The sequence below is a fragment of the Oryza glaberrima genome, chromosome 7 (genome assembly GCF_000147395.1).
Source record: "Oryza glaberrima chromosome 7, OglaRS2, whole genome shotgun sequence".
Classification (NCBI taxonomy): domain Eukaryota; kingdom Viridiplantae; phylum Streptophyta; class Magnoliopsida; order Poales; family Poaceae; genus Oryza; species Oryza glaberrima.
Window position 1 is genome coordinate 24,766,500 of NC_068332.1, and position 16,893 is coordinate 24,783,392.

The following is a 16,893-nucleotide window of genomic DNA, read 5'->3' on the forward strand; positions in this document are numbered from 1 at the left end:
TTTTATGATTAATATTTTTATTGTGATTGGATGATAAAACATGAATAGAACTTTATGTGTGACTATTTTTTAAATATTTTTATAATTTTTCTAAATAAGACAGACGGTCAAACGTTGGACACAGATACTCACGGCTACATTTACCTTTGCACGGAGGTAGTACTACTGTTGTACCTATACATGATTCTATCAAGAACTAATCATTCTCGGGCGCACTAGGGATTCAGATCGGCCGCCTGGGCGAAGAAGCTTTCTTCTCCGAGGCTCCGTCGACTAAACACACTCGCCCAACACAGTACAGTGGTCTGATCTACTCGAGAGCAGAGCTAGCATGAGCCTGTTTGGATGACACCATCGATCGATCACTTCGCCACAAAATATTTAGCAAAATGTAGCATGCCACACACTTTGTAGCCAATAAAATTGTTAACCACAACATCAACAAGTTGTGCTGGCCACAAGTTATATAACTCGGGTAGTATTGACTAGTGAGGTAAAATTAATGTAATAGTACTACCAGTAAATAGAGAGTGAAATGAATGCTCATGCTCGTACAGATCCTAGCAACAAATGCTGCTATATGTACGATCTGAATATGCATGCTTCTTTCTAACGATACCTCCGTGTGGTCACTGGTTGGGTAAATTTCCTGTGCCTATTTATGTGAAACGCTTCAATGCAGCCGGACGCCGACATGTGGATGCAGATGAGATGGATCGAAATGTCAATGCACCAGATCGATCAGGAGCTCCTCGCTGCATCCACTATACCAAGGGTGTGTTTAGTTCACACTAAAATTGAAAGTTTGATTGAAATTGAAATGATGTGACAGAAAAGTTAGAAGTTTATGTGTGTAGGAAAGTTTTGATGTGATGAAAAAGTTTGAAGTTTGAAGAAAAATTCTAGAACTAAAGCCCGTGTTTAGTTCATACCAAAATTAGAAGTTTGGTGTAAATTTGGAACAATGTAACGGAAAAGTTGAAAATTTATATGTGTAGGAAAGTTTTGATGTGATAGAAAAATTGAAAGTTCGAAGAAAAACTTTGGAACTAAACACGGCGTAAATACTACTACTAAAGGAACATAAGTAGCAGCAATACAGAGTACAGTTACACAGCTTCTACATCGCAGCATTTACGTGTCCCAGGTGACGCTCCAGATAAGCATTGAAAAGAAGAGGCGCCGGCGCTACACAAATTTTGACAATTTGATCCTTTGAAAAAACATTTTACAAATGAATCGTCGCCAAAACTTATTTGAAAATGACCTTTTTTTTCAACGCCAAATCATGTGGCACTGAATTTAGACGCCTCAGCGCCACGTCAACTGACGCTGAATACCGTGTCACCGCAGATGAGAGGTTAAGTTAGCATGTTACCATACATTCAGCGCCATGTTATTTGACGCTGAACAAAAGGGTCAAAATAGGTTTTGGCAGTGGTTATTTGTAAAAATAGTTTTTGCGAAGTGTCAAATTGTCTAAATTTGTGTTGGCGCTAGCTACACCCAGAAATTATTACCCAGAAAGGGCATATCTTACGTTACTTTGTTTGTCCTAAAATAAAATTAATTTTTTTTGTCATTGAGTATGCACATAACAGAACAACTATGGGCACATTTGAGTATGCAAATCAAGAACATACAACAGTATGCGTGACAAGTATCGCGATTCACGAGCCATCCGCGGAATTCATTTCGATCATAAGGCTAAACTACATAGTCGTCATGTACTGTAGTAAACAAGAGCTGAGCATGCCTCATGTATATCTTCTGCGCAAGAACGGCGAAAGGATCAGAGTTCATTGATGTATTCTTCTTTTTTAGAAGCTCCTCGTCTGCTAACCGTGAAGCTGACATGAGACTGGGTCCATTGATATATTCTTCTTTTGTTGGAAGCTCCTCGTCTGCTAACCATGAAGCTGACATGAGATTAAAAGCAAGGTATTACTACTACTCCAATGGAGAAACCAGAAATGATTCAATTCGCTAGACATATGGGGGAGAGCGACCCGGCAGAGAGCAACATGCAGGTGAGTGGTGAGTAGTGGCTATCAAAAAACCTGCTGAAAATGGCCCGGTTGTCTGTCGGGAGAAGAAAGATTGTGCACCCGTAGGCGTTATCTCAAATTCTCAACTCGACAAAGGCCGTGTTTATTTGTTTTGATAAAAAAAAATTGACGTATACGGACACACATTTGAAGTATTAAACGTAGACTAATAACAAAACAAATTACAGATTCCGCCAGTACAATGCGAGTCGAATCTATTAAGTCTAATTAATCTGTCATTAGGAAATGTTTACTGTAGCACAACATTATCAAATCATGGCGTATTTAGGCTCAAAAGATTCGTCTCGCAATTTACATGCAAACTGTGCAATTGATTTTTTTTCGTCCACATTTAATGCTACATGCATGTGTCCAAATATTTGATGTGATGAAAAAGTTGTAAGTTTAAAGGGAACTGAACACAGCCAAAACTGTGATTTGCTGAACTTGCATACTAGTCAGATAGCATCTGGCGCCTCTGGATTGGGCAGCAGGATAGGCAAATTAATCAATCGATCAAATCATCAGCAACAGTTCATTTCGGTATAGTATTCCACAAAAGAAAATTAAGGTCAGTTCATGGGCCATACTAACTTGGTTAGAAGTGGACGTTGCACTGTGCCTTGATACTCCCATGCAGGCCCAAGTACATACAGTTCAGAATTCAGAAACATAGCCCACATGAAAAATCAGCTGTACAACGCGAAATACCCAGATGGGTAACAGCTCACAGATTAACCCAGCTTACAAGCTGCAAAGCTCAGGCCAATAACATCTGTTATAACAAGCAAACTACACTTACTTCCATGAGTGGGCATGACTATGTTACTAACACGGCAAATGCAAAGTTCCAGTCCACTACAAGTCTGAAACCAGAAGATCAGTCCAGGCGACTTCGACTGGTGCACAAATAGCCTATAACAGTATATATCCATGTCCATCGTTTTAGGTCATTGATTGTAATAGCTGATTGCCGACAGAATTGATAATATTAAGTAATGGTTCAAGTTCTCCCATTGCCCAAGATACTAGCATATCAGCATCACAAGTGACACAGACAGTAATACACAGTACCAGAAAAGATAAGAACAAGGTTATATGTCATCCATTGTCAAGGAGAGGACCGTTCAGAAGGAGTACCAAGTCCTTTTAGGAGACAGTGACACCATCGAGTTCTGCTTGAGCTACTGCTGCACCGATTGCATCGATCACCTCCATCTTGCCCTTCGTCACTGCTTCATCCATAGGGGTTTTCTCATGGCTGCAGAAACATCAAAACTTTCATTCATAAACAAACTCATTTTTAACGAATGTCTAAAGACAGGGTACAGACAATTCTAACTCATTACTAACTAAATGGCTGCAGAAATACCAAATCATTGCTTAAACAAACTCATTACAGATGAAAGTCTAATACTAGGTCCATGCAATTCTATTTTGCTGATACATCATTGCTTGTTCAGATGCGGTCATTTACATTTCACATACCTGTTCAGTGCACTGACACTAGCCCCAGCGCATATCAACGCTTTAATTACCTGAGAAAGTTATTTTCACAAGCAGAGGTGCCATCAGCTATTTATTTCAGTGCAAGAAAAATCAAAAGATGGCTATAGCAGAGGGCAACACAAATACCTCGATATGTCCATTGAGGCATGCCCAATGGAGGGGTGTGTTCTTCTCTGAGTTTGTAGCATTAACATTCTGTATATCAAACACACATTCATAAACTGCCCTTCTCGCTATAACATGAACTGATGCCCAATACAGGAAAAACACTATGAAATACTAGTAATTTTCTTACCGCTCCATTTTGGATCAAGTACTGCACCACAGCGAGATGTCCATTGGCAGAGGCCATATGAAGTGCTGACAGAAATAGGAAAAATGGTTAGGTAGCTGCTGATCGAATAATTAGTCAACATTCTACAAGGAAGTTTGCATGATTAAACAGCAGATCACTCAGGGTGCTTAGGTCCTTCCAATAAACTAGAAAACTAATCAGTTTTCAGATATATTAGCGCATACAGTTGAATTTATGATATATGCAGCTAAACATGTGGCAAGACAATTGAAACAGCAAAGGGAAAATGATAGCTATATCACTCTCCATAGTTAGTCATCTACAAGACAAATAAAAAGACACATCGACTCATTATTCATCCGCCCCCCAATCATGGAGCTACCTCTACTCTGCTTCAATTAAAAGTCATGGTAAATATTCAGTTATATCCAAGTACCATGCAACATCTCTATAGCATATTCCAACATCATACTAGCATGTCGAGACCAATAATTATAACAAAAGGCTAAGATCAATCCAGGCAGCATGAGAGTTCGGGGAACCAAACCAACCCGTTCGTCCTTGCGAATCCGCGGAGTCTAGGGAAACACCGGCGGTGAACAGCGCGACGACGTCCTCCAGGTCATCGTACCTAGCGGCCTGCACGAGAAGCGACACGGCGGCGCGCGATTAACCCAAGCGAAGAAGCATCCATCTCAGTACTACACACTACAGCAACGCGTAAGGAGCTGAAAGGGGAGCAGAAGCCGGCCGGCGAGGAGGCCGCGTGGGAGGGTTCAGGGCTTACGTCGATGAGATCCTGCGCCTGCTCGGCGGTCGCCGCCGCCGCCGTTGGTTGCTCCGATTCCGCGCCCATCGCCGCCGCCGCCGCCGCCTGGAGCCGAGGAGATGGGTAGAACTGCGGTTTGGCTGTCCCTACATGTCAGTACCAAGCGGGTATTTGGGCTAGTGGGCCGGCCCAGTTCAGTATGTGGGCTTTAATTAGGCTGGACCCGAAAGATTCCAGGCTTTCTTGAGAACATTTTCCTTTTTGCTTTTCATTTAGCCCTGCTTGGAATCTTGGATGAATGAAGATTAAGAAATGAAAATTAGACCAAAGTTAAGCGCAATTTTTCTGAGAATCATGGATAGACTGGCTCAACTAAAACCTCTGCAAGAACTTAAAAACAACTCTTGAATGTAAGAATGTTGCCCTATATAACTATACAAGCATGTCTAAAGAGTAGAGATGTCAATATTTTCATGCCAAAAGATGTTATTTTCCCTTCATAGCAATCTTTCAAAACAGTTGGTGCATAGACCCAAAGTTATAACACTTCCATTACCTAAAACGTAAATTGTGGCTCTTGACTTTCAAAAAAAGGGTGCAATAAAACACCTTTCAATATACATGGGATTTTCTCGAACTCATTTGTCAACCCATGATCTAACCCTGCATTAACTCCTGAATATTTCTTTTGAACTTTATTACTATATGGACAGCTTCGTCAGAGGCAAGAACAGAATTTCAAATTAAATTACTACAAGTGTTGTGACAGTTTACAAGTCTCAGCTGACCTGCCAAAACAAGCTAGTGCATACCTGGATTAGGATCTCTCTCTAGACATAACAATATACTAACATGCATGCATGTCACATAGAGGACTTGTTCAAAATACGCTTTTGTTTATAATTTACTGGTTAATTAGCAAGCTGCGCACCACAGGCGCCGCAATTTTTCTATGAAATTATTCTTCTGCAGTTGGAGAGAGATCGATAATGTCGTCGACAAAGTCTCACGTCGTCACTACGCAGCGCATTTTCTGCGCAATGTAATGCCTGCATGACCATGGGACTTGCCTGCAGGGCTTACCAAACAGTCGAAAGCTGCAGGACTAGCTCGAAAACACAAACCTCTTGGTTTTTAAAGTTTGGTCTGAGATGAAATTGGTCCTGGTTCATAAAACGAAAGGTAAGTTTTGAAAAAAAAAATAAAGCAAGCTAGATTTTTTATATTCGATAAAATTCGATAGGATTTTATCGTTAACTTTCAAATGGTTTTCACGAAAACCTAGGAAACCGCTGACCTTCGGTTTTTTTTTTTTTTTTGGTTTGAAAACCGTTTGGTGAACCTTGCTTGCATGCACCTTTGCAGATGCTATGTAAATGTACTATATTTTAGGATTAGGAGTATGTGTCTAGCTTGAAGATGCTATGTATTGTTCTACTTTAATTAATATGTAAATGTTGTAAGCAGTGCGAAATGAGGAGTAAGTCTGTCGTGGCGAATTCCATTTAATAATAGAGAAATGATTCAATTGGTTAGATTAGGATCCGGTCATGGGACAATCGAGAGGAGGATTGGAGGAAGATGTCAAACACAACAGCAGCAAGAGTACTTGCCCAAAACGTCGTTGCCACTGACGTATCTTTCACTGAATTTATAGCAAGGCATTTCATAATGCTTAGGTGCATAGTTATACTGCTAGTATAAATTATTGCGCACGTTATAATAGTAAAATAATACAATTTGGTCTCAGAAATGATACACATCTCTCGACTGCTGCAGTGCTGCGACGACTGATCAGTAGATCCGTATTGGAGTGGAGCCTGCAGAGTACGCTGCTGACCCAGCTTGATCCTGCTGAAACCTTCCTTCCAAGTTTCACCCTTAGCTTGATCCTGCGAAAACAATAGGCAGTTGACAGAACCAGTTCATCTCTGAAAAGTAGAAACCCACCCGATCCAGAGGAATTTTCACAATCTCACCGTTTGAACTACTAATAACGACTCTAACTACCAGCCACCAGCTTCCGTGCACTTTTTGTCGTAATAAGTGTCGATCTAATTTGAATTTTGGCCGTGTTTAGTTGTTTTGATAAAAAAAAATGTAATATATACGGACACACATTTGAAGTATTAAACGTAGACTAATAACAAAACAAATTACATATTCCACCTGTAAACTGCGAGATGAATCTATTAAGGCTAATTAATCCGCCATTAGCAAATGTTTACTGTAGCACCACATTGTCAAATCATAGCGTAATTAGGCTTAAAAGATTCGTCTCGTAATTTACATACAAACTGTGCAATTGATTTTTTTTTGTCCATATTTAATGCTCCATGCATATGTCGATGTGACGGAAAAGTTGAAAGTTTGAAGGGGTGACATATCGTACACTGATTTATCCCATCATTTTTTAAAACTACTCAAAAGAAATAGAGGGCTGCTACAAAACGGGATCCCGTTGCAATGGGATAGATATATTAACTATTCTCTTTCACGAGTATCATAGGTGTCAGATCCTAGGTATCACATGTACCGGGTAACAGGTATCATAACTATCGGATACCATGTAGCTGGTACCACGACAGGTATCAAGTATCAGGTACTGTCTCATAGAAGGGTATTCCGTTCCAACGGGATACCGTTGTCTAGGTTTTTTTTAAGAAATATATAAAAAAAAAGAGAGAGAAGTTTTCCAGCATGTACGTGTAAGGTGTAACATGTGAGATCAATCGATCGCTAGCTAGAATCAGGCCAGTATCCCCCCGTTGCCTTGCCGACTAGGTTACGTCGCCCCCTGCTAGCACGATCTCCACCACAATCTCGTCCTCTCACTCACCCACGCACACATGCTGCGCCCTCACCGCCACGGCAAACTGCACCAGCACAGATGCAGCCGCGCCGCCCGCCCGCCCGCCCGTGCCGCCCCCGCGCGCGATACGCGACGCGCCTGCAGCGACCACCACCAAAACTGCCCAAAAAAACGCCCAAGTTGCGCGAGATTTCACTGTATCCCGTCGTGTCCCCGCGTGAACCGTTCCACCGGCGAATCGCGCGCGCGCTAGTCGAACAAACGCCCGCGGACTTTTGACCACCGACGCGATGTCAACCTCGCGCGCGCCTCGCACGGATCGGCTCGCGGCTCGTACATGTACATGCATGTCAACCCCTTCGTGCTCCGCAATATATAGTAACGCTAAGCTCGTGTTGGTTGCTGGGGCTAGCTAGACATGGCGATGGGGAAGAATGGGTTGCTGGGGTGGCTGTGCGTCGTCGTGCCGGGCCGGCGGCGGCGGCGGCGAGGGGCGCGGCTGGTGCTGTGGGGAGGGGAGAGGCGGGCGGCGGCGGCCGGGAGGATGGCCGGGGAGGTGATGATGGAGCACGCGGGGCGCCTCGTGGTGTGCCGCGCCGACGGGTTCCGCCTCGGCCGCGCGGCCCCCGTGCTCGCCATCGAGGACCGCCTCGACGCCGGCGCCACCTACCTCGTCCTCCCCGTCGACCGCCTCCCCCAGGGCCGCGACGTCGTCACCGCCGCCTCGCTCGCCGCGCTCACCTACGACAGGGCCGCCGGCGCCGCCGGCGCCCCGCTGCTGGCCGGTGGCGCGAAGAGCCCGTTCGAGTACGTCAAGGACGACGGCGGACGGACGGTGATCAAGGTCACGGAGGAGTTCATCGTCAAGGCCGTCACGGGGAGGCGGCCACCGGCTGGCGGCGGCGGCGAGGGGGAGGACGCGCATGGGGCGGCGGCGCTGTGCAGCACGCCGGAGCTGAGGAAGCACTACGAGCAGCTGGTGGGCGCGGCGAGGGGGCGGCCGTGGTCGCCGCGGCTGGAGACGATCAAGGAGCGGAATGGGCGGCGGAGGGTGGTCGACGTCGTCGTCAGCCCCACCGGCAGGCTGTCTCCGGTGAGGTTGCTCGGGTTGGACAAGGGAATCAAGTAGACATGCATGAAAATTTTCGTCTAATCCTCTCTTCTAATTGGCTGCTGCTAGTTTTGCTTTGAAGATCGAAGCGATTTTTGGTTGGAAATTTGGATTAGATGTACATATGTTTTGGATGGGTATCTCTTGTTTGTTTCTACAAGAATTTTGTACATCCAGACCGATCTCTGTTTGTAAGGTAAATGATTTACCGTCAAATGGCAAACAGATTGCATGAACTATCACGTCTTGTGTACATCTTCTGACAATATATGCTAATTGACATGAGCTGAAGTTGTTACAAAATTTGAATTTATCTTATTTTGGCGTGCAAATCAAAACTTATTGGGACTTTTGCATGGGGTTGTTCCATTTTTACAAGTTTTCCGATTAGCTTCTTTTGTTGGATTTTCATGTCAAAGTTGCCAAGCAAGTTTGTGCTGCTCACTTCCTTTCATTTTTTTTTAAAAAAAAAAGGTTTACTGCTCACAGCGACATGCTTGGTGATTTTTTTTCGATTACATGGCAGATACACGCACACACACCACTACACATGCAACACCTTGCTTACACCTCCGTGAATACTTCTCCTAACATAAGCTCAAAGAGATGAAACCAGCCAGGGGCGAAGCTAGAAAAAAATATCATTGGGGTCACTCTTCACCTACCATGGTGCAAATGCTTAATTCTAAGAATGATTTATTAGTTCCAAGCATATTTAGTAGTGTAATTAGCAAAAATATTAACTACACGGCAATGTTGTCAGTATCCCGATTCATATCCTAGTATCTTACGATACTACGATCTACCAAACCGAAACGATACCGATCCCATCTAGTATCCTAATTTTCATAGTATCTCGATCCTACTATTCATTACTACATGATCATACGAAATCTTAGGTGGTATCCCGATTCTACGATCCCTACGATACTACAAAATATTATTTAAAATAACATGGTTTGAAAATAGTGTAACTAAATATGCTCAAATTTATATAAAAATCAGTTAAATATATCGAAACCAACGTGGTTTCTCTTGATAAATGTCTCTATTTACATGACATATATCATTACTATATTTTTTTATATAGAATGGCTATATATAATTAATATAAGTATTAATTAAATATTAAAAAAGAAAATCTCATAGTATCCCGATACTACGATACGATCCTACGATACGATATTACTTTGAGCAAAACGATACTACCTAGTATCCCGATCCTGACAACCTTGCTATACGGTGGATCCGCCCCTAAAATTAGCGGTACATTCATGATCTTACCAACACCTTGCTCACATCTCCGTGAATCTGCCCCTTAACACAAGCTCAAAGAGATGAAAAACATCGATACAATCCTTATCAAGAGATGAAAAACAGCAGTACATTAAAATCTTATTAAGAGTACACTTGCATACGCGTAATATTCGTAGGTAATAGAATTTAAACCTTGGATGGTGGAGTCATGGACCCACGATTTCACCACTGACCTTAGGACCTTACTGGTGCGCCCCCGACCCTGCTTGGTGTGTGCTCTTAGCTTGCACTTTCAAATCAAAGTAATCATCTTTTGTGTTGAAATGTTCTGTAGTTCAACATGAAAGTTTTGAAGCCAGTTAAAAGTTTTACTCCCTCAGTTTTAAAATATAACAACTTCTTGATATATTTTAGAACAACCTAACTTCTTGATATATTTTAGAACAGAGGTTGTATATGATTAGGACGGAGGTAGTAAATGATTAGAGTTGAAAGTTTTGTATGGAAGTGCTGTTAAAATGGAAAAGAAGTGTGCGCTGCCCAGAACTGGTAAGCATAATGCAGGCCTGGTCACCTGGGCCGGCGACCCAATGTGGATGTTGATGCCAATCGCCTTCAGGTTAACGTTTTCAGGTTCAGCTAACACAAGGAGACATTCAGAGTTTCAGACACCAGCAGGGGTAACGTAAATTGAGCGCTCAAAGTCTCAAATGCAAATGCAGTCATACAGATATATACTACACTGCCATCGGTTATTCTCTGGAAAAATATGTACATCAGTGGAGCAACAAGGGTTGCCGCTATGTACAAAAGTGCAACACCTCCCGGCCTTCTTATTTCAGGTGACCCAGCGGACGAACGACTCCTTACACCTTAACTCCGATCCTTTCTGCGACCTGCATAGCAATCCAGATTTGATGATGTGAGCTTGGTTCTGAACAAAGAGAGACAAGTAATAGAACAGCAACTTTGGTATTAAATGGACTAAAACAAGAAGAGAACTATGATTGGTTTGTTTGTATCTTGCAGTGTTGGAGCATCTGAAAATTTAAGGTATGTAGTTTGTACCTCCTTGAAAGAGTAAACATCACTGCCCCAGAGCCAGGCATCACAGCCTGCATCCCTGGCTCCCCAGAGATCATTCCTTCGGTCATCACCAATATGCACAGCTTCTTCAGGCTTCACACCTAAAAACTCGCAAGCCTTCAAGAATATTGTTGGGTTTGGCTTTTCCGCAGCGACCTGTTGATATAGGATCCAGAGACAAGAACAGTAAGTCAAGGACCAGCCAGGGCTTGGACATTGGGCCAAGCTAACCGGTTCATCTGAAAATGGAAACCCACCTCAGCAGATACAGCAACTGCATCAAACCAGTGATCACAATTCAGGGCCTGTAAAAGTGGCCGAAGACGTGTGTCAAAGTTGGATACAACGGCTGTTTTTACACCAGCCTTTCTCAATGCTTCAAAAACATATTTAGCGTCAGGGTCGCAGAGCTGCCAAGCCTAGCAAACATGAAGAACTTCATAAGGTATATATAACATGTAAAAGCAAAATTTGAAACGATTATGATTGCATAGTTTATCTCACCTTTGCAGTTGTATAGTACTGATAAAGTTCCTCAAAGTACTGTAAATCTGAGCATCCAGTAGAAGAGCTAACTATATGCTGCCAGAAGGGCCTACCATCATCCACATACCTGGATATATTTAGAAGCATTTTAGTCCATGCAGCTCAGATAAATTTGAAGGATAAGAAAGGTAAATATGGTTGAAATATGAATCTAGAATGTGAACAACACAATCACATATCTGGAAGGCTGCAACTCTACCATGGTTATATCTCTATTCTATTTTGGTAACGCAACAATCAGAGTTCAAGGAGGCACGTGAATGCACTGGTTAGATAAAAGGTCCATAAGAAAGAATAAATGCACATGTACTGCCTATCACCATCAACCAAATATGTCAAGAAGAATTAGATGCAGATGATTGTCCATAGTTATGTGTGCTTTGCAACATAAAACCAGGTCAAGAGTTTCACTAGTCAACCGTATAGTGTCTAAACTCTAAACCACACACACAGAGAAAAATTATCTGTATTTGATCTGAATACTGCCTATAAACGTAAGATGAAAATTCATTTCCCCTCTTCTGTCACCAAGAGATAACTCATTCCCGAAAATTGGTTAGTTCCTGAATATCAATCTGAAACATTGATTGTTCATAGAATTATAAAACAACAGTTCTTGAAAGGTTCTGTTTGGCATCACGGTAACAATTTTCTTCAGTTGAGGTTCAGTTTTGATAGAATTTTTTCGTCAGAAACAAGATGGAAGTTTTCTATCCCGCAATTTATCATATTGTTGAACGATTCACTCTATTTAAAATCTTTCATGCTTGTATGCCTGTTGGATGCTCATATTTTTCATCTTTCATGAGTTCGTACCACTTGAAGATCAAATTTGCATGTGCCCACAAGAGCAAATTCTCTGTTACGGAGTAGATAGAGGGAGTCAGGGAATATCATGTTGATAGTTTGAAAAGACCAATTTGTGCTGACTGAGTGACAAATATTAAGTTGGCAGCCGCGCTGCTTCTGCATGACACAAACCTTGTTTAAATCGCACAAAAAGCATTAATATACGACACGTCAACAACCATTTGAGTAAGGATTTGACACACTATAATGCACTCGACAGTGATAGCATAATGTCCCACAACCAGACGCTATTCTAAAAATCAAATCATCAAAATCACAGGAAAAATAAAATCACAAGGCCATCCAAGACACTGCAAAAACTAAATCCAAACCTCACAGTTACAGTAGTGGTGCAGAACAGTAAAAGCAAATTATATGATGTACCTCAGCCGCGATCTACCCCATGGCTGCGCATACGCCCTCCTGTATCTCATCAAGATCTCATCCTCTGAGTAGTTGACTCCATACTTTTCGCCAATTGTTCTGTATACCTGAACAAACACCAGGACATCAGGAGTAAGCCACATGAAGAAGACATATCCATATGCATAATTGCGCACACATATCCCAGCATCGCAAAAAGAGAGCTTTTTTTGTTGCCAGCCCATTATGTACGGAACAAATCCACCCAAATGGAAAACTCGAAGAACACAAATAGATATCACTAAGTCTGACACAACCCAAATCGATCTATAGACTTGGATCGGATAGAACATCAACACTGCAACAGATCAGATCGATGCACTGTTTAATCGCGCACATGACCACAGAAATTGTCGATTTGTCACACTTAAATGAATAATGAGCGGTGTGTAAGATCAAAATCCGCCTAGAAAAACTGAACTATTGGCATCCCGCGGAATGGAGGCGGCCGCATCAGAGAGAGAGAGAGAGAGAGAGAGAGATGCGACATGCAAATGGGGGAGGAGGCGAGCGGACCTGCGCCATGGGCTCGGTGGGGGCGAGGAGCGTCCCGGCGGCGTCGACGAGGATGGCCTTGTGGGTGATGTCGCCGTAGATGGCCCTCCGGTAGTCGTAGTACTCCCGCGCCCCCATCGGCTCCCACCTCGCGATCCCGGCGGCCGCCTCCGCCGTGGCCGTCCCCATCCACCTCCCCTCCCCACCACCACCACGTCCCACCGCCATCGCCGCCGGCCCGACCACGAGCCTTGCCCCCGCCGACCTCAGCCGCGCCGCCACGGCCATTGCCCACCACTCACAGCCTCTCCTCCTCCGCCGTTGCCGCTCGCGCGGTGCAGTGGTGCGCGCGCGCGCGCTTCTTGACCGGTGTCGCGTGCGTGTGTGTGAAGGAGGAGTTTGAGTTTGTGTTCTTCGTTGGTTTATAGGAGGAGGAGGAGTGGTGAGTTGGTGAGGCGACGGCGAGGATGGTGGTGGCGATGGCGTCCGTTGGTTTGGTTGGTTGCTTCTTCTCCCTCGGTTTCGGTTTTCTGTTTTTGTGCTTAGCCGTTTCGAGGAGGAGAGGATGAGAGGACTGGCTACAAATGGCAAATTCAGTACAAACAGGGGGCTCCAAATGGGAAAAAAAGTTTACATATAAAGTTTTTCTTGCTAACAAAACATTGAGTAAATTTACATTTTCTTTACTGTAGTTCAGTTAGATCTAACGGTTAAGAGTTAATTTGAGAATGCTAATTAGGTAGACTAATTGGCTGGACTATCCGTTCATTTTAATGTATGTCCGTTTAATCTGTGCATGCATGGTGGATTAGGACTTATGTTCAGTTCTTAGAATAATATTAAATAGGGGTATGCTATTAAATAGGCTAGAAAGTTTTTTTAAGTAAATTTTACTTTAGGCTATTATTTTTATTACCGACGTTTTGCTTTGTTCACTCTTCAAACAGTGTTTTCACTTTAGACCGGGTAATCTTGCTTTTGTTTTACTGTATCGGGCATATGAACGACCTCAAGAACGTCGGCTCCTACTCGTTAATAAACTCTCCGGTTATATATATAGACCATTTTTTTAACATATGACAAATTAGATTATTTTTTTAGATAATGAATAGAATACCATCCCGACATGTGCTCAACAAACTACAATCAATGGCAAATTAGATGTAGATAGATAAAATAGTTGAGGATGGTTTAAAATGTCACAAAGATAAAATTATCCAATCTAAAATGAAAACATTGGTTGAAGGGTGATCCAAAGAGAAACATTGATAATAAAAGGTGGCCTAAAGTAAAATTTACTCTTTTTTATTTACAACAGTTGTGGTATTACTACTACCTTGTACATTTGCATTGGTACTTGGCAGGCCTTCAAAGCATACACCAATCAAGGAAAAAATATCATGTTAGTTGATTTAAGCATCTTGATGCAATAGCGTTTTATGGTAGTAATATAGCTCAACTTAAAATTTACAATGACTGCTAGGTAAGCAGTCTGAAACCTGAACTTTCGGCTCAGCTGCTCAGGGGAGGTTAACAGAGAGTAGGATTAAAGTTGGTTTGCATGTCTACTCAACTGCAACTTGCTTTTGGTAATGATGATACTGGTTGGAACCGAATGTGCACCCATGTTAGTTTAAGAAATCATTTCACCTAATCACCTTTTTCCTTAGGTATGTTCCAATCATAAACAATCACACTTGACTAAGCTAAGACGACCCTGACCGTTTTTATTCAGGTAAAGCCTCAATCAGTCGCCACAGAGCCAATGGTTTCTCATGTCCGTTTGGTCGTTTTGTACATACGTGGATGTCCCGTAGCGTTGGTGATGGATCGCCAAAGCAAAGCTATCACGATTAGTTTAATTAGGGACGCTGCCACGGTGGTTTTAGTGGTTAATTCGGTGTTTTATTGGCCTGTGCCCATTGATTCGTACGAACGTACCCACCGAATCTTTGGTCCATTCTGTTGGAGTTTACACGCATGACGCATTAGGGAGAAGAAAATGGCTCGTAGAACATCAGCTGCTTACTCAGCGATTCGTCTTGTTCTTATTATTATTATTATTATTATTATTATTATTATTATTATTATTATTATTATTATTATTATTTTACATGATCAGGTCTTCCATTCCAAGCTTCTAATGCACGGGACAATAAATCTGGTTATCACACAGCAGCACTAAAACTTTGGAGTTATTTTCCTGATTAATTATTAATTCATCAGGAACAATAATATACGTGATCATCAATCGATCGAACAATCACGCACCAGTTTCCGCGAGAGGAGATTGGATTGGGTTTTGGGGGTTTTGGCCACGTTAGTGCCCATGCAGAATATTTCTCGACGCTTGGGTTGAACGGCATGGCATCCCGATCGATCAAGTTACGCCACGCCAGCCGCCGCGATGTCACGTACGTACCCGACACGTTAGCACGTACGTTAACGCCATTCCGATCGAATTCCCGGGTTCTTTAGCGGTTTAGCCGCGCGCTCGCGCACGGGACGTACGCTCGCCTCGCGTGCCGGCCGGCTCGTTCGATCTCCACGCGCCGCGCGGCCACACGGATCACGCGACACGGCCCGGGAAGCGCACGCACGCACGGCTCCAACTTCCCGGGGACGCACAAACCGCACAGCCCGGCCAGCTTATCAAAGGTAGTATGGTAAGTCAAAAGAAAGTGTGACTAATAACAAGTCGTTGGTCACGAGAGTGACCAATCAAACACATGCCTAACAAAAATATGATTTGTCTAACATGTGACGTGGTAAACTGTGGTAGCGAACCAAACAACCCCTTTAGTCTCGATCGCGTCACAGCTTGTACAGGACTCGGGAAGCGCCGCACGGCCCCAAATTCCGCCGCGCGGGAGCTTGGAGCGTGTGAGTGTGACGGGATCGATCGGCGCAGTTTGATTCATGAGTCATGACCAAACTGGGCTGATCTTTTGCCCGACTTTTGTCAGGGGTGGCTCTAAGGCGTAAAGGCATAATGCGAACGTACGTATACACCGGCACAATACAAACTTCGCGCGATTTTCAACTGTGCAAAAACGTGATGCTCTCGTAGTCTGGTGTTTCAATCGGGCATGGAGTAATCGACGATCTCAGCAAGTGTAGCTTAGCTAAGAGGAACAGCTTCTGTTTTAGTTGAAGGTCCATCATATCGGAGCATAGAATCTTCGCATTGGAATCGTGTGGCTGCGACGACGCGAGCTTGCACGCAAATTGACAGCTGAACGAGAGGGAATCATGTGGACATGGCGCGGTGAACGGAAACAGCTTAGCTAGCTAGCTCAATCAACTTCCTGCTTAAACCACACGGCAAGCGGGTCTTTGTCACAACATTACAGCAAAGTGTATATGCTTAGGTTGTGTCTAGTTTCTGAAAAAAGTTGTAAGTCTGAAGAAAATTGGGAGTTTGAAAAAAAAAGTTGGAAGTTTACGTGTGTAGGAAAGTTTTCGATGTAATATGATGTTGATGGAAAGTTGGGAATAGGGGGAAACTAAACACGGCCTTATTATCCCCAGTTCTTTATTACCTTAAATAAAAATACCATATTTGAAAAATATAAGCACTTTTAAGAGTTTTAATAGAAACTAACGTCCAGGGAGACATAGTTGTGATTGGTGAAGATGGGAAAGTTGATAGAAAAATGTTTATAATGGAATACATATTTTAAGTTCCGGAAA

At 43.1% G+C, this 16,893-nt stretch overlaps 3 protein-coding genes across 3 annotated transcripts; 1 reads left to right on the forward strand and 2 right to left on the reverse strand.

Moving 5' to 3' along the window:
- Positions 1 to 2,948: 2,948 nt before the first annotated feature.
- On the reverse strand, positions 2,949 to 4,761 carry LOC127778622 (ankyrin repeat domain-containing protein 2A). The gene is made up of 6 exons (XM_052305239.1): positions 4,640 to 4,761; positions 4,404 to 4,491; positions 3,853 to 3,917; positions 3,684 to 3,752; positions 3,537 to 3,586; positions 2,949 to 3,309 (listed from the first exon to the last, which is right to left on the reverse strand). Exons 1-6 carry the CDS (start codon positions 4,706 to 4,708, stop codon positions 3,198 to 3,200), a joined length of 453 nt encoding a protein of 150 aa, XP_052161199.1. The 5' UTR covers positions 4,709 to 4,761; the 3' UTR covers positions 2,949 to 3,197.
- Positions 4,762 to 7,843: 3,082 nt separating this feature from the next.
- Positions 7,844 to 8,853, forward strand: LOC127780399 (uncharacterized). The gene has a single exon (XM_052307308.1). It carries the CDS (start codon positions 7,852 to 7,854, stop codon positions 8,560 to 8,562), a length of 711 nt encoding a protein of 236 aa, XP_052163268.1. The 5' UTR covers positions 7,844 to 7,851; the 3' UTR covers positions 8,563 to 8,853.
- Positions 8,854 to 10,463: 1,610 nt separating this feature from the next.
- On the reverse strand, positions 10,464 to 13,768 carry LOC127778536 (uncharacterized). Its single transcript, XM_052305157.1, has 6 exons — positions 13,222 to 13,768; positions 12,667 to 12,773; positions 11,392 to 11,500; positions 11,145 to 11,306; positions 10,870 to 11,043; positions 10,464 to 10,697 (listed from the first exon to the last, which is right to left on the reverse strand). Exons 1-6 carry the CDS (start codon positions 13,486 to 13,488, stop codon positions 10,668 to 10,670), a joined length of 849 nt encoding a protein of 282 aa, XP_052161117.1. The 5' UTR covers positions 13,489 to 13,768; the 3' UTR covers positions 10,464 to 10,667.
- Between the last annotated feature and the right edge of the window lie 3,125 nt (positions 13,769 to 16,893).